The sequence below is a fragment of the Zingiber officinale genome, chromosome 6B (genome assembly GCF_018446385.1).
Source record: "Zingiber officinale cultivar Zhangliang chromosome 6B, Zo_v1.1, whole genome shotgun sequence".
Lineage (NCBI taxonomy): Eukaryota > Viridiplantae > Streptophyta > Magnoliopsida > Zingiberales > Zingiberaceae > Zingiber > Zingiber officinale.
Genome location: NC_055996.1, coordinates 106267698 through 106292794, shown reverse-complemented (window position 1 = coordinate 106292794; position 25097 = coordinate 106267698). Strand labels below are relative to the sequence as shown.

At 36.0% G+C, this 25097-nt stretch overlaps 3 protein-coding genes across 5 annotated transcripts; 2 read left to right on the top strand and 1 right to left on the bottom strand.

The window, feature by feature from the left end:
- The first annotated feature begins 473 nt into the window (after positions 1–473).
- LOC121988725 (dual specificity protein phosphatase PHS1-like) lies at positions 474–7929 on the top strand. 3 transcript variants are annotated; one of them, XM_042542302.1, is made up of 12 exons: positions 474–888; positions 1029–1067; positions 1140–1309; positions 3630–3849; positions 4855–5025; positions 5102–5262; positions 5335–5521; positions 5606–6391; positions 6600–6746; positions 6845–7072; positions 7210–7367; positions 7449–7929. In XM_042542302.1, exons 1-12 carry the CDS (start codon positions 832–834, stop codon positions 7801–7803), a joined length of 2679 nt encoding a protein of 892 aa, XP_042398236.1. In that variant the 5' UTR covers positions 474–831; the 3' UTR covers positions 7804–7929. The 3 variants fall into 3 exon arrangements, with proteins under 3 accessions (XP_042398236.1, XP_042398235.1, XP_042398233.1); XM_042542301.1 differs by having other exon boundaries at positions 5588–6391; XM_042542299.1 differs by having other exon boundaries at positions 5335–6391.
- A 727-nt stretch (positions 7930–8656) lies between these two features.
- Positions 8657–13864, bottom strand: LOC121990506. Its single transcript, XM_042544623.1, has 10 exons — positions 13686–13864; positions 11830–12298; positions 11342–11492; positions 11031–11141; positions 10597–10969; positions 10258–10476; positions 10112–10181; positions 9480–9646; positions 9098–9170; positions 8657–8944 (listed from the first exon to the last, which is right to left on the bottom strand). Exons 1-10 carry the CDS (start codon positions 13848–13850, stop codon positions 8784–8786), a joined length of 1959 nt encoding a protein of 652 aa, XP_042400557.1. The 5' UTR covers positions 13851–13864; the 3' UTR covers positions 8657–8783.
- Positions 13865–17430: 3566 nt separating this feature from the next.
- LOC121988724 (cell cycle checkpoint control protein RAD9A-like) lies at positions 17431–20695 on the top strand. The gene is made up of 9 exons (XM_042542298.1): positions 17431–17568; positions 17640–17868; positions 17952–18203; positions 18310–18425; positions 18954–19018; positions 19096–19322; positions 19397–19544; positions 20259–20287; positions 20413–20695. Exons 1-9 carry the CDS (start codon positions 17464–17466, stop codon positions 20538–20540), a joined length of 1299 nt encoding a protein of 432 aa, XP_042398232.1. The 5' UTR covers positions 17431–17463; the 3' UTR covers positions 20541–20695.
- Positions 20696–25097: the final 4402 nt, after the last annotated feature.

Sequence of the window (25097 nt, the reverse complement as noted above, 5' to 3'; positions counted from 1 at the left end):
CGACAACGACAAAAGATTAAGCACGTGCTTATTAGGGAATAATAACTAGAGTGCAGAAATAAATGAAGAATATATATATATTTAAGTGACTAATCTAACCTAGGATCTACTAGATCTAGTGTGAATAAAATTAAAGCTCTGATTGAAATACTAGATCTAGTTTAAATAAATTCTAACTATCTTCTTATTTGTTATTCAAAATATTTTATCATTATACAGGATGAATTTCTAATATAATTAAAGGTTGTTTTATTTTTTGAATTTTCATGTGTTTGTTTTGGTGCCTAATTGTTAGATGATATTCAAAAAACTAATCAAAATATAAAAATGGTATATTTTTAAAATATATATATATAATTTTCTGTTGATTATAATTTTTTAAAACAATATTATAACATTAAATATCTAAAAAACTAAAAAAAATATTTAAAAAAATCGCGAAGATTTATGTTATCGGAAGCACACTTCTTCAGCCTTTAGTCATAGTTATCGACTGTGGTCTTCGCAGCGGCCTTCTGAAGCATGAGCCACAATGATTGCTCTCTCTGTTCTTGAGGGCGAGAGATTGAGATCGATCTCAAACCTTTATTAGTTTTTCTTTGCGTCGATTGCTGTAAAGCTCCACTGCCATCATTTCCGGCATTGAGAAGGAAAGCTGGCCGCTTTTCGCGGAGCAGAAAAAAGGGTGTTTTGGCCCCCTTCGCCGTTGCCCTCATTGGCCCCTGTACTGTTGAAATCCAGTACATACTCTACGAATTCAAAAAGGTATTCCAGAAAATAAAAATTAGCAGTTAAATCTCCCCCCGCGATCGAAGGGCGCTCTCGCTTCTCATGGCAGAAGAGGAGCAAAAGGAGGAAAACCCTTGCCCTCCCATCATAACCCCAAAGGTATTCTCCTTCTTCCTAATTATTCCTTCCCACAGTTCTTTATTGATCTATACCTAGAAATCTTGAAGCGAGATGGGTTGGGTTCGCTTTGGTCAAAAATCTCATTTTTTTTCTTTTTTTTTTGTTGTGGACGGGTGCAGGAAAGCGACGGGGAGAAAGAATACTCGCTCTCTTCTCGAGTAAGCATGTTTGGCTTCCGTGAAGTGGATTCCTCTGGTTGCGTTTTTGATTTGTTTGCTTCTTGTGTGAAGGTGATTTCTTTGCTTTGGGGAGATTTAACTGGATCTGCACAGGCGTTCGAGAGATGGGTGGCTCTGGTGCGTAATCGCAGCGGTAAGTTCCGGCCATCTGGTTTTCCCCACCGGCATTCAAAGTTTGAAGCAACGCCCGGTGGGAGATTCTCGTTCGACCATGACCAGAGGTACTGTTTCTCTGCTACTTAACCATGTAGATTGATTATCCTGTTCAAATTGCAGCTTGATGTCCACTTTGAGTATTATATATATATATTTCCATTGCACAATGTAGAGTTACTGAAATATCATGAAACAAATTATTCTTCATTGCCCTTCAGCTTTTGTTTCTTTCCCTTGAAACCCTGAGAAACCTCAAACTCATGGGTTTGGGGCAGTTGTTTCTTTCATCTGATCACACTAGATTTGTTTGGAACAAGGTTTCTGATGCTCACCTCTTAAATGTTTTGTAACAGCAAATATGCTGATTGTCTAATTGATTTTTAGAGAGAAAAAATTCATTGGTTTCCTATTTAATCACCGCGACAATAGATAAAGGAATGGTGTTGCTATTAGATATTTGGTCACGTGTTTAAGAGCAACAATAAAGAACCATAAGAGTTCTAGATCTGCTTGTCTTTGTCTTTTTTTCTACCAAGGTTACTTTCTACGAACTATGAAACTATATTGAATCCATTTTTCCTATTAACAAATCAACGATTGCCATTCATTCTTGTTTGGGCTAATTATGGTTTTAAATGGGCCTTTCTATATCATTATCGGCCATACTAGGTATCGCCTTGCAGCTACTGTCTGTTTAGGATATGAGTGTCTATGGATTAACTACTCGTTCATCCTACTTATATCCGTAGTAAGTTTTGCATGATATCTCGATTAGCATTTAGTCACGGCGAGACAGGTTTTTATTGGCCACTAACCAACTTGCTTACATCTTTCTTCCACTAGGATAGAGCAAGCTTCCTTTGCTAGTTATGATGATTTATTGAATTCATTTTTAATGGACCAAAACCCAAGTTGGATTAACAATGTGAACAACTTTGTTCATCTAAAATGGGATGGGAACTTTGTCGAGACTAACTAGCATTTTCACTTGCAATGATCTAACCTATAGAAGGATGCCAATTTTATGGCCAAGGCAATCTACTCAATTGCATAGGCAATTTCTTCCACATAATGAAAATTTCCAGTTATCTTATCGAAGGCCATTCCATCTGATTAAGTTATTCCTTGTAGCTGGATCCAAAGTGTGAAGAGTAGAGGTAGTCTATTTACATGGATATAAACCGTTCAAGTTGTATCAATTTTTCTTGCAGTATATCTTCTCATTCACCTTGACCTTTTGCAATCTATTCAATCTTCTTCTTCCCTTTATCTCTCCTTTCCTTTTTTTTTTAAATATTATCTCCATAAAAGTCAAGATGCAATTAAGTTCAGTTGTGGTAAGTTTAAGTTATTTTCTTTTGCTAAGATAGTTGAATGATCATTCACCTCGAAAGGTTTTGTCTTCTGTTTCAACAGACATTTTACACCTTTGATTGCATTAGGCTATAAACAAATTACAAATCGGCGACAGTCATAATATTTTATTTTACTGTGAACCATAGTTTCCTTACTGTAGCTCAAAAACCACTCCCTAAATTTGTCCATCCTTGCTTCCAAGCCAAACATTGTTCTTACAGGAATGCTAGGAGACATGCCTTCGAACATTGTCTTGGAAGTTCCACCTTGATTGCTCTTTGTTCTCCAATGATTCATGGAGAGTTTTCATGTGACCTACACTTCCACATCCCAACTATGTTACTCGGTGATGGACCTCCAAATGAGTTTCCTTCTCCTTTCCTCACTTTATAGGATGCCAAATATCCCTTGGTTTCTCCATCCTTGGCCATCAAACAAATGGAATGCTCATCTGCTGCTAAAGATCAACATGTTCTTATGGCTTCGAATCCCTAGTTACCTCGCCACTAAGCTTTCTTAGCTGACCGGCAATTTTTAGAACCAAAACTGTGTTTTAGTTAGTGACAGAGGACATGGTTCACTTGTTCAAATACTGTCCCTCTTATCTCCTAAGGGAGGAGAATTTACCTATCCCTCCTCACCATTGTGTATTAAATGGAATTACTGATCATGAACATACAAATTGGTGTTAGAAGATCACAATAGTCAGCAATATACTTCTCGTCAATTTGATTAAGTCAAATTTTAGGTTCTCCTGCCTGTCTCAAGGAATTCTATACTGCCTTTCAGAATAGTGCTCTCTAAAATCTATGAAACATCAGGGGGTCGTTTGGTTCGAAAATATTTTCCTCTGAGACACATTGTTGACCAATTATCGACTATTGATGTACTACAAATAGTCTTTCTGGCCTTGTTTAGTTTGAGCCCAACAATCCACACATTTAATCAAAACTGGTGGTTTAAAACAGATAGTCTTTCTTGAACTTTGGCTTATCATACATATTGAACTACATTTCCTTTTCTTGACAGTACCAAGACACCACACATGCGAGAATTGAGTCACAACTTAGTTAATGCAGAAACATGTGTCCAATCACCAGAAATGAGTTTGTGGGAAAGGCTAGGAAATGCTTCAAATTTGGACATTGAATCCAATGACTTCTCTTGGGATGCTCTTTCATCTCTGCATCATACAGAACATACCAGTAGTAGTGAACATTCTGAGGATGAAATGAACAAAGCTATGGAGGTTTGATTACCCAATTCTCATAATCATTGATGTTTGGTTTAAATTATACACATAAAATTCTTTTTCTGTAATTTTACTGATTATTTGATTCCATCTTTTATTTTCTTTTTCTCTTTCCACTATGATCTTTATTTTGTTAAAAAAAATTGTCTAAAAGTCAAGTACACCTCCTTCCAAAATAAACAAATATATAAATGGAATAAATCAAAGACGATATTTAGAAAAAAAATATGAATATTATAATACTAGGTAGTAGATGTTAGAATGCTAAGATGGATTTAATATTGAAAGGACAAAATTATAAAAATTCTAATATCCAAAAAATAATTAGGTGTAACTCCAACAAAATAACAAAATGAGAGGAAATTGGTTTTGATATATGATATAAAAGGTAACCAATACATTTTATTGGCAAGAGAGTTTAAAATAGTTACGAGGTAGATGGAGATGGAGATGGAGATGGAGATAAAAAAAAGTTAGTGTGATAATAAAATGATAATTTTGCGTTGCATAAGGTTCAATGGAGGTGTAATAATTGTAGTTGATCCTAAATTGTTGTGATAAATATGATTTTATGTTGGTGGTCAAATTCATGTTTGGCTTGTATAATATTTGGAAGTTAAAAGGCATTGTTGTCAACTATCATCTAATTCTCTACAAGATTTTATATTTGCAATTCTATGTTTGCTAAACTAGAATTCGAAGATCTAAAATACTCAAATTGGTGTATTTTTAGAGATATATATGTGATATATTATGACACATTAATATAGAAAAGCTCCGAAGGCGATATTGCAACAAATTAGTGTCATTAAAAAATCTTATTTCTACACAACCTATCTTATCATGAATTTCCACACGCACATTCACTTACTTTCTATCTCCATTTTGGGTTTCTCTTCTTGTTCTGCAATTATGCCTTTTATGTCATCGTGCTTGATCAGGGTTACAAGAATTCTGTGTTTAAGATATATATTATTGTTACTCAAATAGTATCGTGTACAGGTGACTGTCAATTCAGGAGGTGTTGTTTTCTTTGCCTTATTCAACAGAACTGCCGATTCATCCTTAAATGAAGCAGCGGCCGTAATTAAGATTGCATCCTCAAGGCTGGCCACACAGTCAGAGCGCTTAGGTTATGAATTTGCAAAATGGATTGGTGTCGGTACGCCTCAGGTAGTACATCTTTTTGTCTATGCCCAAGCTTTTCTGATTTTTAACTGATAAAATTTTGCCTTTTGCAATAAATTAGGCAAGAGTGATACATAATTCCAGTCCCGAGTGGCATCAGATTAAGGTCGCTACAGAAAATGCACGTGATGCAGCAGTTGCAGCTGGAGATGAAGTTGGTGAGCTAACTTGTTCAGAATTGTTGGAAGCTCTCGAATTAAGTCGATGCCTCTTCCTAATGAAGTATGACAGCTTCTGCATCTTTAGTAACTTATTGCTGTTATAGGACGTAATCCTTTTTTGTAAATAATGTAGTTATGTGCATGGATCACCACTTCTCGAGAGCTCAAATGTATTTCAAATGCGGGAAGCCGCTCTAAAAGCAGCAGGAGCACTAGGCAGAGTTTTGATGTTAGACCTCGTACTTAGAAATGAGGATCGACTCCCCTCTCGTCAGCTGGGGTGGCGCGGCAACTATGCAAATCTGTTAATTGCAGATAAGGTGACATCTGAAAGCATTGATGCATTTTACGAAGACGTTTTTTGTGCTAGTAGTTATGCCCCACAGGTAACAAGGTTTCTACAGAGAGAGAGAAGATCAAACTCAACTAGTGGAATATCTGAGCCTCCGTGTCAGAGCTTGGATGAAGTTAATGAGGTTGGGGAAAGATCATTGAAGAAGGAAATTGTAAACGATGACAGGAAGAGTGAGTTCCATGTTGTGGCCATTGATTCTGGTGTCCCTCGACGACCTCCTGCAGGCAAACGAGCTAAAGATCAGGAACGATACCCAAAGCTCGTCGAATTGTTACTTAACAGTTTTGAGTACTCGTCTAGCCTGTTATATGAGCTATCGGGAGGTAGATTGGGACATCCTGGACCAGACGAGGGAGGTTCACAAAATGACTCATGCTCTTCCCTTGATGATAGAGACACAGAAGCAGCTGTTCATGAGTTCCGAGGAGGATTTCGTGCGGCTCTCAGGGATCTTCAGAGCATCCATGTATTCCTCCTTACTCTCTACCAGAAATTGGATGGCCTATTGCGCGTTTACCTCTCGATAATTAGTAAAAGCTCTGGAGAATCTGAAAGAGATGAGACAGGGACATTAGACTCCCCATCTCACTTGAGTGGATTTGCTTTAGGTACGCCCTCGCCCGCAATCAAGCATCAGATTGTAAATGATGTGGAATTAAATGACCCTTTGATGCAAAAATCAACTCCAAAATCTTCGCCCCCTGGATCACGAGGAAGTCCTGAATCTGCTTCTCCAATCTCAAGGGACTGGAATGGAAGAAACTTCAAAGGAAGTGAGGAGTCTCGTGGCCTTCGGTTGACAATGAAGCTTCGCGACTTTCACAAATTGGGAAAGGTTTGGAATTTTTTGGAAGATATTTCTATTCATTGATATGCTTGTCTGAATAAAGCAGTATTGAGATGAAATGTGTTTCCCGCGCAGCATGTTATTGGTTAAGCTATAATTCAAGAATTCTCCCAACTTTAAACAACTTCAAATAAAACTGTTTCTCATTCTCTGACAACTACAACGTTCATTGGGTACTGACATATTCTTATTTTAGGTAGATGCTGAGCTCAACAAAGAGATAGACCAGTGGAATGGACTGCTTCGCACCGATGTGGTTAAGTTTTGCCAGGAAAAGAATTTTAATACGGGATTCTTCGAAGGCAACGATAATAACATTGTTGTTGATGCATATGAGCTGAAGGTGAACTACTGAACGTGTACTTTAATTCTATTTAAGTTCTTGTGTACTTTAATTCTATTTAATTTAAGAACTTCCTAAGTTGGTACACCCTTTTTCAGGTAAGACTTGAACATATACTTGAAAGGATAGCTCTGATATCTGATGCAGCAAGTACTGAGAGGCCGTCGCTTGTTACTAGTAACCTGTTTGTTGGTGGTGCTCTTGCTGCAAGGTCCAAATACACCCTTCAGCACTTGGGCATTACTCATATTCTCTGTTTGTGTTCGAATGAGATTGGGCAATCAGATTCTCAATATCCTGACCTTTTTCAGTACAAGAACTTCTCCGTAAGCCTTTATTTAATAATTTACATACTTATGGAACTCTCAACACTATGAAGATCCCAATAGACTGTCTAAACTGTTTTAAACATGCAACTTTTATGTGGTCATTCTTTGAGAAAACTTTTTTTTTTTTTTTGTAGATAAGTGATGAAGAGGACACAGATATCAGTAATATCTTCGAGGAAGCTTCGGATTACATTGATTATGTTGAACGATCTGGAGGAAAAGTTTTAGTTCACTGTTTTGAAGGAAAAAGTCGCAGTGCAACCGTCGTGCTCAGTTACTTGATGCTAAGAAAGTGAGAAACTATATTCTAGACTTGTATTTGCTTCTTTGTCAATTCCAGTCATAGAATTACCCTACAGTTATCCCCTTTCAGGGGTTACACTCTTTCAGAAGCTTGGAGCAAACTGAAGAGGGTTCATAAACGAGCCCAACCGAATGATGGATTTGCAAAAATCCTGCTAGATCTTGATAGAAGGATACACGGCAAAATATCTATGAATTGGCAGCACAAGAGGCCGGTGATGAAGGTGTGCCCCATCTGTGGAAAGAATGCTGGGTTGAGCACAAGCTCACTCAAGCTTCACCTCCAGAAGATCCACCGAAGCATCTCCACAGGGAGCGTTGATAGTGCAGTGATGATTGAGATACAGAAGGCCGTTGAGGCACTCAAGATTAGCCGCGGGAACAACATTAGCCCGAACAGGAAGCAGTTCACAGATAGACTTTAGCATGATCTAGAGCTTGAGCTTGTCATGCTCACATCTATTCTTTGTTCTTTCAAATCATCCCAGTGGTTGTAGTAGTTTGGATGATGATAAATGGTGATATTTAACATGATTTTTGGAAGATGTTTAGAAGTGTTTGTTCCATCAAATGATTTGATTAATTAAGCAGATTTTTTTTTAACTCTGTAATCCCAGTAAAGTTATTATTGTATAATCTAGTGGTCATGAATTTGAGTTGTGAAAACTTCTTATAATGCAAGATAAAATTGTGTATATTAAATATAATATTATTTGGTTTTCTATAGAATCCTGGATTGATGTGAGTTTTGTGCATCCTTTTAAACGAATGTTTTTCTGATCATTACGAAGTGTTTTTTGAATTAATTGAACGCACAATAATCACTCAGTGTTATATGTAGAAATTGAGTGGATGAATCATATTTTAAATTAATTTACATTGTAAATATGGGAAGTTTTATCTCTCCATATCAAATGTTATCTACATTTAGTCAAATCGGGATATTAAAAATATTAAAAATATAATTTTATTAAAAGGGGCATTTTATTAAAATATATATTTTAAAAAAATATTGGACAAGAATTGTCGATTATAAGCTTAAAGGATAATACCTTTGTTTAGTGAGATAGAAATCAAATTTTTATTAAAAAAATTCCTCTTACTTCTAGTCACTGAGCAGTCGATTATAAACTGACCATGGTCGGCAATAATCTCAATCCACCCGCTCTCAACTAAAACCACTTTAACCATGTGTTCGATCGATAAGCTAGTAAACGTCTAATATCTGGTCGTCTTTACCATAGCAATTCCAGAAACTAACAAAATTGATCAATCTGACTAACTTATTCCTATTTCATGTATTTTGTGCAAGCTCCAAATATTTTGATCAAAATCCAACTTTAAAGGTTATGCTTGTTTAGAGAGAACAATACCTAAACCAAAAGACCATGGGAGGAACTTGAATTCAACATTCAACAACATTTTGTTGATCTGCCATATTATGAAGTTTAGTCACCATGTTTGTAGCTGCAGATAATCGCGCTTCGTCAGGATTGCTCCTGAAATCACCAACAACGTTAGCTTCAAAATCAATTCCTCTCACTGACACAGTCGCTTGGAAACTTTCTGCAAAAGTGAGAAACAAATTACTACCAGAAATGAAGTAATGCACCAAATGAAAAGCTGCATAACGTGAAGCGTCTTGAGAAAATGTAAACGAGAGCAGCTTGTTAGCTAATAAATTATTCTCTAATGAAAAGAGAACAGACATTAGCTTACCATTAACAATGGATGGAAACACAGCATACATTGGCATTATCCAGCCATTTTGAGAACAAATGTCGTTCAATTCCTGCAAAAGCCAAAATCACACATGAGTCGAGCACAAAGAGCATAGAAAAATGAGATTGACAGATACCTATGAGAGGGTAACATTGTTCAATTCATTTATACTTTGAATGTAGAGAAGTTGATATCTAAGAACAGGTTACTGGATAGATACAGAAAATAAACAAATAGTTCTAGCTTTCATGAAAGAAACGAACAAAAAAAAAATCCAAGATTTCACTAAAAAGATTTTTTTTTTTCAGTTCATCATTACCACATTAAGCTTGGCCATACAAAAAAAGGATGAAAGCTACAGTAATCAAATATAACTTGCCTGGCAAGAATTTTTTGACCTGAGAATTGCTTCTGAAAATCTCCTAATTCTGATCTCTTGCTGTTTGTTCTTATCTTCAGAAGGTAAGGACGTAGATGTAGATGTGTGCATTTGGCTCGAGCACAAAGTGTTACAGGCATGAATCGCTGATTCATCGTTTGATTTCCCTTAAAAAAAATGATAAACATACAATAGAGTATATTATGCAATAGAAACTGCTTGCATTTATGAAACTTTGTCATAACACTGACACTGAAGCAAATGACTAGAGCATAAATTCAAATTTGAAACAACACGGATGTGTTATGGATGTAGCTAGAGAGTTGATGGTTATTATGTTATAGTCGGAAAGAGCATAGCTCGATTCTAGCCCGTGCATTTACAAATTGCTACTAATAAAAATATTTATTTCATATTTTGCAGTAGTTGGGAATGATAACAAACTTTTTACTTCCTCCTATATGACCATCAAAGTAAATGGTGAAAGGATTTTTTTTAAATTTCTTTCCATTCAAGTAAACAAATTGATAGGAGAGGAAACAAACTTATTTTTTTTATTCAGTTTCCCTTCACTTAGAAAACAAAATTTGGTCACAGGATGGATATTAGGTATATTCAATAAAACAAATTACCAACTAGAATTGCTTGTATTGCCATCTCACACTGAGCAAGTTCACCACCCATATATTGATGTTCTTGAACCTATCAGACAGAGAATTTTTTTAATAATTATAAAAAAAGAAATCAAATTATGTTCAGAAAAAGAAACAGTTTTTACCAAATCATCTCGTCTTTTCTGAAGAATGTTCAAGCAAACATGCAAATGATCTTGTTTCACGACAGGCTTAAATTCATCAGGATTTTCAGTTGTACGCTGAACTGGTACAAGAGACACATCAATTGCATTTTGAAAAGGCTTTGAAGCATTTTTCATGCTAGAGATCTCTCCAGAATCTCCTCCTTTACGTGACTTTTTTATCATATTCATTCCATCTACCTATAAAAGGCAGCAATGATTTCAATGATGGAGTTAGAAAGATGAAACAACAACAGCAACTATGTCTTATTCCACTAGTTAGAGTCAGTTATATGATCCTCCCACGCCAAGAAACATTACCATGTCATGGTAACCGACATTAGCGCCATTAGAAGAATAGAAGATGTCACTTCCACGCTTATTCAAACATGGTGGCTGCAATTGGGCAGCAGATGAGTTGTTCCCCATCTTCCAACTATCAGAGACTGTAAATGCTGATTCTTTCAAAGATTTGCTAATTGTACAAGTATTCACATCTGATTTTCCTGTCCTGTTCATGTTCTCCTTTATGGCAGATTTTCCTTCTGCTGTCTCATCTCTTGACATTGGCAACAGGTAAGATTTGTTTAGCCCATGATCTACTATGGTAACTGATCTTGGTGACTCCGATAAATCATGCACATCTGTTGGGTGCTTGGCTGGGAAATTTAAAGGAGCAGAATGTGGTGCTACTCTGTTGTAAAAAGATGATATTATCAAAAAGTTGAGCAACTAGGATGGATAAATTTACTTGCCTGGACAGCCACTCTAACAGTTTATCAACATATGGCAACAAATGGTAGTACTCGACGACAGAAGTGACTTCAGGGGGGGTTGAGCCAGTTCTGAAGAGAGGCCCTCTCAAGCTGTAAATTCAATTGATATTATCATTAAAGTTGGATAGCAAAGAATAGTTCAATCAAACCATATTCAAAACTTCTAAATTGGCATTTTTTGCTTGTGAGAAAGGGAAAAAAAGGAAAAAATATAAAACCAAACTATAAATAACGAAATCGTAAACGCCTAACAGTTAGATATAAACTTTCATTGTTATTGTGGTAAAGACCTGTTTAGCACATCTTTTATAGGAAATTCCATAAGTGCTCCACTAATAACCTCTGGAGTCTCCATTATATATAGCACAGTCATTGTCTTCTCGTCGCTTAGTGAATATACTAGATGATTTTCTAGAACAGATAATTTGGAGCAGCAATCACCTGTTCAATAGTAAGAAAAGTTACTTTCAAAATGACAATGTACATAAACAACAAAACTATTGGTTAAATTTCTTTGATAGTTGAGGCAACAATAGTAGGGTAGGAATATTAGATGGATACACAAATCTATCTGAACAGATTAGCAAATATGGCAATGTTAACTTCAATGTTTCTTGCTGACGAAAAGAATATACCATAAGACAAACTAATCAGCATCGTTAGCCTCTAAAATTGAGCAAAACATGGAAACTGTACAAGTACGACAAGATGCACAATTCAATTGCCCTAAATTAAAAACTATTTCGCAATATATTCTGAATTAAGGAAACATTAGCACCTGGTTTTTGCTGCACAGCAGAAAATGCAAGCTTCTGAAGTGAAACATCATTTTTCAATGATTCAAAGGATTTGCTCGTATTAGCAATTGGTTTGTCTAGTCTCTTCTCTGGCAAAGACTTGATTCCTTGAGTTATAGAACCAAACTCAAGATAACAATTTGCATGGTTAGCATCTACAAGAAGTACAGCAACCTTGGAAACTGGCCATCCTTCCATGTCTGGAGAATTCTCTGATGCATCTAAAGTAGCAGCAATATCGCATGCAGTCATAATCTCCTTTTCCAAGATAGAGAGCTCTCTGTCTGAATCTAATGGATGTTCCACATTTTTGTGCGTGAATTTCATAAAACTAAGAAGACTTCGTTTGCTCATAGTTGCTTGTTTACAGAATGATCTAAAATCAAGAAACTCAAGCTGCGGAAATTGCTTCCTGTGGTAGTAATTATAGAGGAGGACAACAGAGTGCATCTGCATCATTATTTACAGAAGAATAAAATAATCAAGACAATTCTCAAGTGATAAATTATGGTATACAAACAAATATGTTATACAAAAATAAATTATTTTTTTAAAATAAGCCAGTCTATGAAACATTGTTAGATCAGCAATTTATCAAATTATATGGTATACAAACAAAAATGTTATACAAAAACAACTAGTGATTTTTTGAAATAAGCCAGTCTATGAAACATTGTTAGATTAACAATTATTTTATAAGCACTCTACTAAAAAGTCTTAATGACTTTAAAAATCTCAAATTTATATCAAATTAATATTGTTCTACTTTTGATGACCCCTAGATATATTCATATTTTATTTTAAAAAAATGAACCTTTTAAATTCGTCAATAAATTTTAACCAAAAGATACCTCTAATTTACTTCAGAACAACACTAATAAATTTGTTACACTATTTTAATATTGTACATGCTAAAACTTTAGGTTAAAGAAACACCATCAATGAGTTTTGATAGACCTAGATTATGTTAAGCTAGCTTTGGTCTGATCTACACATCCAGCTTAGTGGTGATAGCTCATTCCACTACTCGAGCCCAGTCAATTTTTTTTAAAACAAAATCACAAATTAAAAAAATAAAAATTATTAAAAATATGAAATTTGGAGCGATGGCGCTCCTGTTTGACGATGGATTGTTGCTCCTCATCTGAAGCCGAGGTCAGCGGGAAAAACCCCCACGGGAGCGGCCGGAACTCCTTGTTCCGCCGTGAGGGGAGGAGACGGGAGGAGGAGGAAGAAGAAGACATGATGCTACGGGAGAGAGCAAATCGTCGAGCCCAGAGTTGAGAGTCGGTGTTCGATCTCGAAGAAGAAGGGAAGGCAAGATAAAAATGGTGGGAAGAGGAAAAAGAGGGGAGAAGAAGGTTCGACATTTTGGCTTCGTGTTGAGTTTGTCTAGTACAGCGTGAAGTGCGAACTAGAAATGGAATGGAATTTTCTAGGGCTTTGTTTACAGGGAGAGAGAGAGAGGAGACAATGAGTGGGAGAGGAGAGGAGGGTGTGGATTCTCTACCTCGGCGACGATACGGCGACCACGAGTAACGACGAGGACTCGATGCAGAGACTACGACGCCCTCCGCCGCAGTTGGAGCCCGAACGAGGGCTCAAGCTAGCCCTCCCTAGCAACCCGAGTCCATTCCTTCCCTTGTCTCGTGGCGGCTGCGCACCCGGCCGACGGTCCTCCTAAACCCTATCCCTGCACTCTCACCCGCATCCAGTGGTCCGGAGCGTCGCTCCAAGCCCGTCAATCTCAGCACCACCTCCCGCCCGTGCTTACTCGCACTGGCTCTCCACAACTATCAGCAGATGAGATCGAGAGAGAGAGAGAGAGAGAGCATGCCTGTTTGGCGACGGCGAGCTGTTCATCCTCGGCGGGAGAGAATTGCGGGGAAGTACTAGCAGGGAGGAGAGGGTCGACGAGGAGGTCGATGAGTGCTTGCACGGCATCCGCCATGGGCATCGGAGCCTCTAGCCGATCCGGATCTGCTCGCCAGTTCGCCATCATTGCAACTTGCAAGCCACGAGGGATCTGAAGAAGAAGGGGAGAAACTATTTAAGGTAAGAGTTGGTGGTTTTTCAAAGTAGACAAAAAAAAACAAACAAAATAAAGGCGCCAAGAATACTAATTTAAAATCTTCCATTTCTGAGCTAAAATAAAAAGTATGAAAAGATTTTTTTAAATTTATTTATTTAATGGGTAGATAAATTTATAAGTTCATCAATTTTTTTATAATTTTTTCCATTGATGAAAATGAGAAAAAAATTCTTCTCTCACAATCAAATTTTTCTCGAACAATGACGAGGTTGATCACAAACTATGACATATCATGACCACAAACGATTACTCCATGAGTAAGACTGAGCATTTAGTACCCTCGGATGGGTCTAGTGGCTAACATATGAGGTGTTGCTACAATGAGGTCTGAGGTTCGAATCTCGACAAAGTCGAAGTAAATACCTCCCTTATGTGTTAGTCATTATTCCAAAGGCTAGTAGTCGTTCGTGATTTAACTCCTCTGTGTTGGCCTTGGGACGGATTGGTGGAGACGCTAGAGACGAGCGTATTCATCTTTTGTCACAATAAATAAGATTGAGCATTCGATTGAAAATTGAACTGAACAAATTGAATAAATATTTTTTTAATCAATTGAATTGATTAAAAAAAAAATTTTAAAAAAAAATTGAATCTATAAAATATTGATTAATTCAATTTTTCACCTCAATAGTTAAACTTTTCTAAAAAAAATAAAAAGAAAAAAAAAAGGATTACCTTAGTTCGAACTCCAAGCCTGTGTTTACAAGAGAAAGTTTAGAAATCCAAACTTCAACTTGGAAAGGAAGCTGTAAGAGGAAGGGGACAGCCTACCACCATCGTTTCCATTGTGCTTTTGCAGTCCACCATGTCCTTCAGCAACTCCGGAATCTTAGAAATCAAGCCAGCACAATCCATCTTCCAAATTCTTGATAAGTGAGGTAGCAATTATACACGTAGCTCAATGAAGTATATAAAATCAAAGAGTGATTATAGTGTTGTTGGTAGGTTGCTGGCCTCAGACTGCGTGAGAACGAGGGGACTTGGTGGGCTGCCGACGAGCAGGCCCGGCTCAAGGCATAGATCATTAAGGCTTATGCTAGGGCCACAATTTTATTGGGGCCATTATTAATTAAAAAATAGATTTATTATTTAATATTTACATTTAATAGTTATATTGTCTAGTTCTAAGGTTGTATTATGCATGCATGTAGATTTTGTTCTAAATTGGGCTTGCTTCGAATTCCGTTCTAGTACTTTTTAGATTTTGCTAATACAATCGATTTTATTTCAGATTTTGTTATTTCTATTTGTATAGTGCACTTCAATTAATTCCAATGACAACTACATTTAATTATATCTAGAGCTACAATATATCTATTTAAGACCTTACCTCTAATTTTTTTTTTTTTCATCTTTTCCTATCTCACTCGATAATATTTTTTTCACTTTCTTTTCCTTGAAATATTCTTTATTGTTCTGCATAAATAAATTATGGAATGAATGAACTATAAACCTAAATTTAGATTATTAATAATTGTATGAGAATTTTCTTATATATTTGTGTAAGTAATAGTCGAAGTTTGAAATATTATCTAATTACAATTATATGGTGTGATTTTTTAAATTTAATTATTTAAAAAATTTAAATACGTCATTGTCGATCCCAAATCTAAATTAAAAAAAAAATAAAAAAATATTTTTTAAAAAAAATATTATTAAAGGCTTCTTTTTTTTTTCTCCGCCTAGGGCCCTGTAGAACTTTAAGCCAGCCCTGCCGACGAGGGTCACACCAGCGGCGAGAACGATAGGAGGGGAGGGAAGAGGCATTGGCGAGAGCATCGTGAGGAGAGGGAGGGCCTTGGCGAGAGCATCAGGAAAAGCGAGGCCAACAAATAAGATTATGAGGGGGAAATAAGGAATTTGTGATTTTAATTTTTAAACTTTCGATTATATTTTTTAATTAAAATTGAACCGATTAAATTAAAATAATCAATATTTAAAAAAATAAAATTTTAAATTAATCAAACTAATTTTTTTATTTCAATCAATTCGTTCAGTCGATTATTTCAATTTAATTATTTTAACTATTTTCTTTAACCTAATGTGGGCCAAACCTATTTAGCTCTAATGTCCAAAATGCTCAATTTTTGCTTTAAAAATACATCATGTCAATTAAAATACAAAAAAAAAAAAAAAAAATTCTCCGAACCAAAGGAGTAAAAACAATAAAATCATGTTCATATGTAAGTAAATGTACGAATTCATGGGAGACACCGTCATATTTATGAGGCACCACCATGCTTTGGTTGAATAAGACACAACCTTGCTTTGTTGAATTCTCTCTAAGTTTGCTCCAATGTCTAATATGGTCTATTTTTGCTCCAAAAATCTATTATATTAATCAAAATATGAAAAGATTTCTGAACTAAATGAGTAAAAATAATTAAATCAAAATGAAATATGATGTAAAAATATAAATCATGTTCATGAAATGCAAGTAATGTATAACAAAAAATGCTTAAAAATATGTATAATCTATGCATATCACTCACTCATCGACCAAAACAAATGCGATTGGATCCATGTTAGATTTTGAGGGTTTCTGAGGTTGCAAAAGTCCAACCGCACCCTCTATTATTTATTTTAGGTCCCGTTTGTGATGGCGATATGTTTATAATAGCAGGAAAATGTATGATAAGTATGAATTTCGTTGTAGCAAAGGTGATTATGCTCATCCCAGACTGTTCTCACAACGCATCCCTAGATTATGTGAAAAGAGGTAAATTATAGTGTTAACATATAATCGACGACCAAGATTATTAAGATAAGTATTGATCTCAATATCACACACTAAAGAGAAAGTGAGAGACATGATTAGATCATGTCTGAACTAAAAAATTATTTTGAAATTAGATATTCTTAAAAAACAACTCCGATGCATTAGAAATAGGGATGATAATCGATCGTATTCGAATTAAATTATATATCCTCCGTCCCCATATTCATTAAAGAATCAAATATTAGTCCCTTCGGATGGGGTCTAGTGGCTAGCGCATGAGGTGTTGCCACAAATGAGGTATGAGGTTCGAATCTCGGTAAAGCCGAGGTAAATACCTTCCTTATGTGCTAGTCACTATTCCAAAGGCTAGTAGCCGTCCGTGATTTACCTTCTCCGTGTTAGTCTTGGGATTGATTGGCGAGGACGCTGGGGGTGAGCGTATTCACCTATTGCCACAATTAAAGAATCAAATATTCATACACCTATGACCTATATATCTACATGAATCATGTCGCTAAGGTAATAAATATATATTTTTTTAATTAAAGAATCAAATATCTTCTATACTTATAATTAATATATATCGTTCATAGATTTTAAGTGAAAAAATTATTTAATATATGTATATATTATTTAATTTAATTTTTAATCAGATATTAGATATTGAAGGTTTTTTTATATTTTTCTCTATTCGGGTCGGGTCAGGTCGGATCGGTCGGGTATTATTTAATTCTTCCATCACTATAAAACCCTTCTCCTGTGTTTCTCCTCTTCCTCTTCGTCCAGACCTCGACCAAGCAAGCCATGGAGCTCTCTCTGAGCGGCAACGCCCTCAAGACCTTCACCCGCTCGATCACCTGCCTCGCGCGCGTCGGCACTGAGCTCGTCCTACTCGCCTCCTCTTCCAAGGTTCCCTCTCGTCTTATCTCTAGCCCTCTCGCTTCTCCCTATGACTCCATCTCCTTTTCCCCCTCACGCAGCTCGAATTCCACACTCTCAACGCCTCCCGCTCCGCCTACCAGATCGTCTCCTTCCTTCCCTCTGCCTTCGACGTCTACTCCCTCGCCTCCCCTCCCACCCACTGTAGCGTCCTCCTGAAATCCCTCTGCTCCGTACTCCGCACTCCCGCCGCCGTAATGGACCGCTTCGACGCCGCTCTTTCCTCTCCGGACGCTGCCAAGCTCCAGTGCACCCTCCACTGCATCAACGGTTAGTCCTCCGCTCCGCTTCTTGCCTTGCCCTAAAAAAAATCGTCCCTTGATCGGCCCTTTCTTATTCCGCGTGGATTTCAGGCGTCAAGAAGACCTATTGGATCACCTGTAACGTTGATCCCGATATCCAGCACCTATCGCTCGACCGACGGCAGTTCCCAAGCAGTCTCGCTGTACGGCCGCGTGACCTCGCTAGGCTGCTTGCCAATTTCCAATCGTCGATGCAGGAAATCACAGTCATTGCGACCGATTCGTCTGTAGTTCCATCAGACGATGGGGATGAGATTGGAGGGAAGGCAGTGGAGCTTCGAAGCTATGTAGATCCTACTAAAGGTGTGACCTTAGCTTTCTAATTGTATGTACATTCTTCTCCTGGAGTTCTGGACGAGGTTCGCTTTTGCATTGCTTACTTGGTCAATTTATTCTTTCCTTTCCGCAGATCATAATGACGCGACACTGCACACGCAACTTTGGATTGATCCTGCAGAGGAGTTTCTGCAGTATACACACATTGGAGATCCCGTGGATATCACATTCAGCATGAAGGAATTGAAGGTGTTCTGCAGTTTTTTATTCTCTTTTGAATTCTTTCATGCTGTATTGTTTGTGTCGGTAATCTTTGTTATTTTGTCTTTCTGTTGGAAGATCAACTTATTCATTATAGTTGTTAAACTAGTTAAACGGTGAAAGAACTGGTTTCCTTCCTGCGAAAGAGAATAATGCATCTAGAAGCTAAGAAAATCAAATTAATTTAGAGAGAAAAAGAAACAGAATTCAGATTCATACTTGAACCATTAAATAGGAAACAAAAATTACACGAAATGATTCATTCATTCCAAAAATGTGTAAAAGGAACTTCTTACACTGTGTTATATTTATATATGAGTATTTTCTATGGGGTCTTAATCCTATTATTATTTGATAGGAATGTGAACTTCAATTTGGTTGTTTTAAGACTTGGTAATTCTGTTGGACCTTTTGCACTGCAATGCTTCAACTAGCAGAAGCTTTTTCCCTTTTGCTTCCCTCTGACTTTCTAGACGCAACTTGTCTAATTATGGTATATATGCTCTTTCAAAATAGGCTTTTCTGACATTTTGTGAAGGGTGTGAAGTTGACATCCATATCTTTTTCAAAAAAGCTGGGGAGTAAGTTTCTAGATGTATTAGCATTATTGCTTTGCTATGAAAGCATCCTTCTACTAACTTTATTCTTTGGAAGGAAGACCTATTCTAATGGCACCAAAATTTGGGTTTGATGATGGAACAAATTCAGACTTTGATGCAACCTTAGTTCTTGCTACCATGCTAGTATCTCAACTTAATGATGGCCTAGAGCAACCATCTGTTCCTCCAGTGCCACAATCAGATCCTTCAACGGCTTGTAATGTTAATGCATTACCAGTTTCTAATAATCCTTCTAATCACACTAAAATCTGGTCTGAACTCTCAGGTTTGCCTATTTGGTCTTCAATGAGTCGCAATTGTATGTGTCAATTTTAGTATCTTATATTTTTTTCTCAACAGGTAGTGCTGCCAGAAGTTCTGGTAATGCCAGAGAAAATCAAGCTCCAGTTGAAGGAAATCCAAGATCTAGCATGCCTAATGATAGAGGAACACATTATGCGACAAATGATCAGAGAGCACCCAACCTGAGGGAAGACACGCTGGATGTGTATCCTGAATACTGCTTTTTTATCTTTGATTATAGGAACTGATCTATAGTTGCAAGTCCAATTTCGATGATATACTTCTCTGCATAACCTATTTGCATTACCAAGCAGCTAATGAGTTAGATGGCACTGATATACTACATACTATATGTTTTGTCATCTCGGTCTAATAATTTGCAACATGGGACAGGTAAAAAACCCTAATAAATGATAATGGAGATATTTTATTGTTTTTCTCCACAGTATTAGATCACTTGGAGCAATCAGTTTTCTTCATATTCTTTTCTGTAGTTAAAATAGATGCAAAGTTTGTTCTTACTGTAAACTGACAATGGATCTAGATATTGTCCTGGCCATCCTTTCTTTTCTTTTCCCCGTCTCTACTCCATCTGCTTGCTTTGTTTTGATCATAATTTTTTCTAGTTACCCTTCCTCCTAACATTAAATATAGTGATCATGCTACTCTATGGTAATCGTCTATTGATTAAAAAAAGTTTGTTTTTGCTATTGAAGGATCATTTGTTGTTGTGATACTCGAAGTAATTTTGTATTATCATGTGAATCTACAGATTCTATCATTTGACTTGGGCATTTTCGTTTGCAACCTGCATTCAGGGATATGCCTAGGAAACATGGAAAATTGAGTATCATTCAATCTTTTGATGTCCTTCCATATCAGATATCTGAGTTTTCCCTTTACTCCGATAAAATTTCAGACAACAGCGCTTCGAATCCAACCAGAGAGGTGAGCCTCGAGGAGGGGATTATAGGAACAAAAAGATTTAGAAACTCGAGTCTTTCAAACTACAATTACTAGTTATTTGCTGCTTTATGCTTCACTGGTTTCACCCAATTTGCTTCCTTTTGCAGAAAGGGCGGATGCCGATACGAATCCCCTATCACAGCATTATCCTAGTAACTGGGTTGGTGCCATGGACGAGGAAGAAGAAGATGAGGAAGAGTTGTTTGTACAATCAACGCCTCACTTCGATGACTAACACGAAGAGGTTCGCATCTAACTAGCTCGCAAGATGCTGAATTTTAGTTGTCATCCAGCACGGTATTGCACTTGTTCTTATAGTTGGATCCCATCAATTTTTGTGGGTTTGTAGTCTGAAGGTTCAACATTCTTCTTATTATTCTCTTTCTTTTTTATTCAAAGAAGGCTTTGCTAAAACTATCAGCAATTTTAAATAATTAGGAGTATTTTGATGATTTAAAATTCTCGAAGGTATTTTAAAAGAAATGGAGATTTACTTTTATAAATTTTAGTGTATTTACTTTACAAAATAAGAGCGATTTAATGTTGATTTTTGAGATAAACATGATACATTTTGATTTATATTCGTATGACTTAATGATATAATTATTGTATAATATTTAGGTTTATGGGTGATAAAAAAAATTGGCTCGATCTATAATTTAATATAACATTTTTCGTGTAAACCGGAAAAAAAAATATTTTTAATTTATATAGATGTATGTAATTAACCCTTGTTTAGCAATTGGATCATGTTGGATTTAAAACCGGTCACCCTGTATTCATCGTTACATGATTTGGCTTTGGCTAATCAGTATTTTATTTGGGGTAGGGTATCATAGTTAGACGTTTCACTGATAGATAAGAGATTTAGGCTGCGTTTGGTTTGACGTAATGTAATATAGCTTGTAATGTAATTAAATTTGTAATGTAATGTAATCAGAATTACGTTACTATATTTGGTGAAACAATTATATATTATGCATGTAATCTTTGATTACATATATGATTATATTTTTTTGTTTGATATATATTAATTTTGTCAAGGAATATAACTCATATTATTATAAAATTATAAAAATATCCTTATAACAGAATTTAATGCGTCTTTCAAAAATGCCCTTATAAAATTACAAAAATTCTCTTATTGCGCTCACGTATGAACAGACCACTACTGTACTTGGCTTCACTAGGAGAATTTGAGCCATAAACATCAACATGGCGTCGTGGCATTGATTGGAGGATTTGCCAACTGTATATTCACTTGATCAACATTCTCAGTATTCGGCTAAAATCCAGATTCATTCAAACCATCTGAGGTATCCATGGTTTCCTTGCCAGGCACACCTACAGATCCCTCATCTGGAACCAATTCTTTTGGTGCATATCTGTCTTCATTTAAATTGTCTAAGGCAGATTCAAATACCTCTTCCAATCTTTTTTCTCTTTTTTCCTGGACTTGCAGAAGGGTTCAAAAAAATATTAGTCAACAGAAATAACAAAATGGACAACATTGCTAATTTTTTAATAGCACAAAAACAATATAACCATAAGAAATTTTCTCTATGAAGAAAGGTTCTTCAGTCCTATTCCAACGACATATTGAACGATCATGTGATCCTGTGACAGTTAAATCACCACGACTGCTAACAATAAGGCACCGAACTTCAACATGATGGCCCTCAGAGTTAGGAGCAACTCAAATTTGTCAGCATCCCAATATTTCACAAGTCGATCTTTGCCCACACTAAACATATAATGAGTATTTCTAACAAACTTAACATCCATAACCCTATTGCAAAAGAATATGGAACTGTATCAGCTATACTATATTTATTAACATACTTAACCAAATCATGTGAATGACATTCATGAAGATCTGTTAGCATGTGCAAAAATAGATTCTTCAAAATGCTCACAATCCATTGGAACAAGTACATTTTTATTAACTAACACTATGACATGATATTGGCTAATTAGATAAGTTACATATGATGCCAGATCATGACCAAGCAGGGAAGGCTATGAAAATGAGTAGAACCACTCTCGAGCAATGGACCAAGCAGGGAAGGCTCTGGAAAATCCCATTAGAAGATCAAATAACATCTATTAAGTAGTAATTAATGGCCCCTATTAGTTTTGTTTGCATCTGGATATACAGAACTCTTCAAGAGAATTATAATCCAAGCATAAAGAAAATCACAGGAATAAAACTAAATTAAATTAAATCAAATCAAATTTTACTAAACCGAACAAAATTAACCACCAAGTTTGCATAAAAGACAAAGTTTAACCACCAAGTTTAGTATGTCTAGGAAATTACAAGCACGAAATTTTCTCCAAATAAATGACAATAAAACCTAAAGGTCTACGCCTCAAATATCACCACTCAATAATGCTTTCACAAAAACTTCTTTCTCATCATCTGGTATGGTGAAGAAAATATATGTAGTTTCACGATCACAACCAATTTTTCTTGTCGCTTTGTGTCGCTCCAACATGCTAAGCCCAAGTAACTTTGTTAAAACCTCATTAATTTTCATTCTTTTTTCAGTGCCTTCATCATATTCCAATGCTTTACTTAATCGATTACTTGCATTGTAAAGTTCTTCCCCAAGAATGGTTGTCGCCTCTCTGATAACTCGAGACAAATCTTTAGTGCTCTCGGTCTTTCTCCTTTTTGGCTTAGAATTCTCTTCACTTGATCCAAATATGAAATCTTGGGCATATGAAGCATAATCCCCATCAACACCTATACTTTCATCATTTTCAACTGCAACTTTGTCTAATTCTTCCACAATATCAGCAGGAACTTGAGCATCTTTCCCAGATGCACGGTCTCCACCAAAGATGATAGAAAGTTCCTCATAGTAAGCCAATGACTTGTATCTAAATTATTCTGCATCTCCATGAATCTATAAAATAAAATTTATATGACTAACTAAACAAAATAAAAATAAAAATAAACCATTGTTAATAATAAAATAAATTACCTTAATATATTCATCCCACACAGAATTCTCAGCCATAACAATTTTTTTTTCTGAGTCCCAACCAAAACCGCTGCTACCAACTCCATATAACATGTCATGGACAACATTGTGAAGCTTCTGGAAAGTTCTTAACCTCGATTCAATGTGTGATTTTGCCTTAATTCCATATCCAGGCAAGCTAACCTCAAGCATTTGTTGTAGCTTTAGTCCATGTCCTAGCCTAAACCTTTCTCATTCTTATTTCTAAGATCTCCAGCATTATTTAATTGCATCAATGCTTCAATAAGTGCAGCATCTTCTATAGCAGACCATTGATGTTTATTTTTCACAGGTCTTTTTGGGTTGTAAGATTCTCCTGAAGGATTAGAAGCCATATTCACCTATAGCACAAAAAATTAATAGCACAAATAAAGAGAAATAACAACCAACTAAACATTGTAAGCTTGAAACATTGTAAGCTAAACATTGTAATTCAACATACTCAATGAAAAATAGACATTGGGTTTTTACTACTGAATGAAAAATAAAAAGTATTGACCAAATTACAAAGAAACATTGTAAGCTTGAAACATTGTAAGCTAAACATTGTAATTCAACTACTCAAAATAAGCTAAACACAAAATCTCATCTAGATCTTTTCCATTCATTAAACATGTCATTGGCCAAATTATCACGTCAATTGCTAAATTCACTGGAGGTCTCAATGGTTAACACCATGTTTTCACCAATGTCATCAACTTCATTTGGTTGACTATCCAGCCTTCTCTCCAACCTTCTTTCTACAAGACCCCCAGCCATTTCTCTCCTTATAAAATTGTGAAGAAGGCAACATGCCATAATAATTCGATTTTGAGTTTGGATCGGATAATAAGCTAGACTTCTAAGTATTGCCCAACGTATTTTAAGTAGCCCAAAGCATCTCTCTATCACATTTCTAGCAGCCGAATGCTTCATATTGAAAAACTCTTGAGGACTTCTAGGTACTCGACCTTCTTTCCACTCATTTAAATGATATCTTTGGCCTCTATATGGTGCTAAAAAGCCTTCACAATTTGTGTAACCGACATCGACAAGGTAATAATATCCTATAAATTGAATAAATGTATTAAAATAGATCACAAACTCAAAACACAGTAAAGTATTTAGGATATTTTGAAAAATTAATTAACAAACCATGTGGGACTTTTAATCCATTTTTCCTTATGATTGCATCTTGTAACACTCTACTATCTGCAGCTGAACCTTCCCATCCAGACAATACATATGTAAATTGCATATCTTGGGAGCAAGCAGCAAGCACATTAGTAGCAATTTCACCCTTTCTTGTCCGATATCTAGGTTTATCCTTTGCTGGTACTCTAACTTTAATGTGTGTCCCATCTAAAGCTCCCAAACAATTCTAGAAGGAACAACAAAAAAAAAAAGAAGAAATAAAAATCATAAATCATAAGTTTAAAAACAAATATAATAATTACCTTAAACCATTTCCATCTCCAATCTATTGAGTCTGCTGCAATTGGCTCTGGATTTTTGAAAAACACATTTTGTAGACGAATAACAACATTAAAAAATCGGAGAAAATGTCTACTTATTGTTTCACCAGACCTTTTAAATTGAAATTGTATAGTTCTATTCTTGACATGATGAGCTAGCAAATGTAATGACATTGCTACTTGCTCGTCTACCTCCATATATCTTTGTTCCTTTCAGGCCCCCTTCACTTTCAAGCATACAACACAACTTTGTAAAATTGCTCCTATTCATTCTTAGCTGTGATATGCAAGTAGTGTCACTCTCATATG

What these genes read in the sequence shown, in the direction of transcription:
- LOC121988725 (XM_042542299.1), top strand. Translation starts at nt 832, where the DNA reads ATGGCAGAAGAGGAGCAAAAGGAGGAAAACCCTTGCCCTCCCATCATA. An exon ending in AAATGAACAAAGCTATGGAG is followed by an intron (nt 3,850 to 4,854) that starts GTTTGATTACCC and finishes TATCGTGTACAG; the next exon opens with GTGACTGTCAATTCAGGAGG. An exon ending in AGTTACTTGATGCTAAGAAA is followed by an intron (nt 7,368 to 7,448) that starts GTGAGAAACTAT and finishes ATCCCCTTTCAG; the next exon opens with GGGTTACACTCTTTCAGAAG.
- LOC121990506 (XM_042544623.1), bottom strand. Translation starts at nt 13,850, where the DNA reads ATGATGGCGAACTGGCGAGCAGATCCGGATCGGCTAGAGGCTCCGATG. An exon ending in AGCTCGCCGTCGCCAAACAG is followed by an intron (nt 12,299 to 13,685) that starts GCATGCTCTCTC and finishes ATAATGATGCAG; the next exon opens with ATGCACTCTGTTGTCCTCCT. An exon ending in AATACAAGCAATTCTAGTTG is followed by an intron (nt 9,647 to 10,111) that starts GTAATTTGTTTT and finishes ATTTTTTTTAAG; the next exon opens with GGAAATCAAACGATGAATCA.
- LOC121988724 (XM_042542298.1), top strand. Translation starts at nt 17,464, where the DNA reads ATGGAGCTCTCTCTGAGCGGCAACGCCCTCAAGACCTTCACCCGCTCG. An exon ending in TACTCGCCTCCTCTTCCAAG is followed by an intron (nt 17,569 to 17,639) that starts GTTCCCTCTCGT and finishes CCCCTCACGCAG; the next exon opens with CTCGAATTCCACACTCTCAA. An exon ending in CTTCGAATCCAACCAGAGAG is followed by an intron (nt 20,288 to 20,412) that starts GTGAGCCTCGAG and finishes TTCCTTTTGCAG; the next exon opens with AAAGGGCGGATGCCGATACG.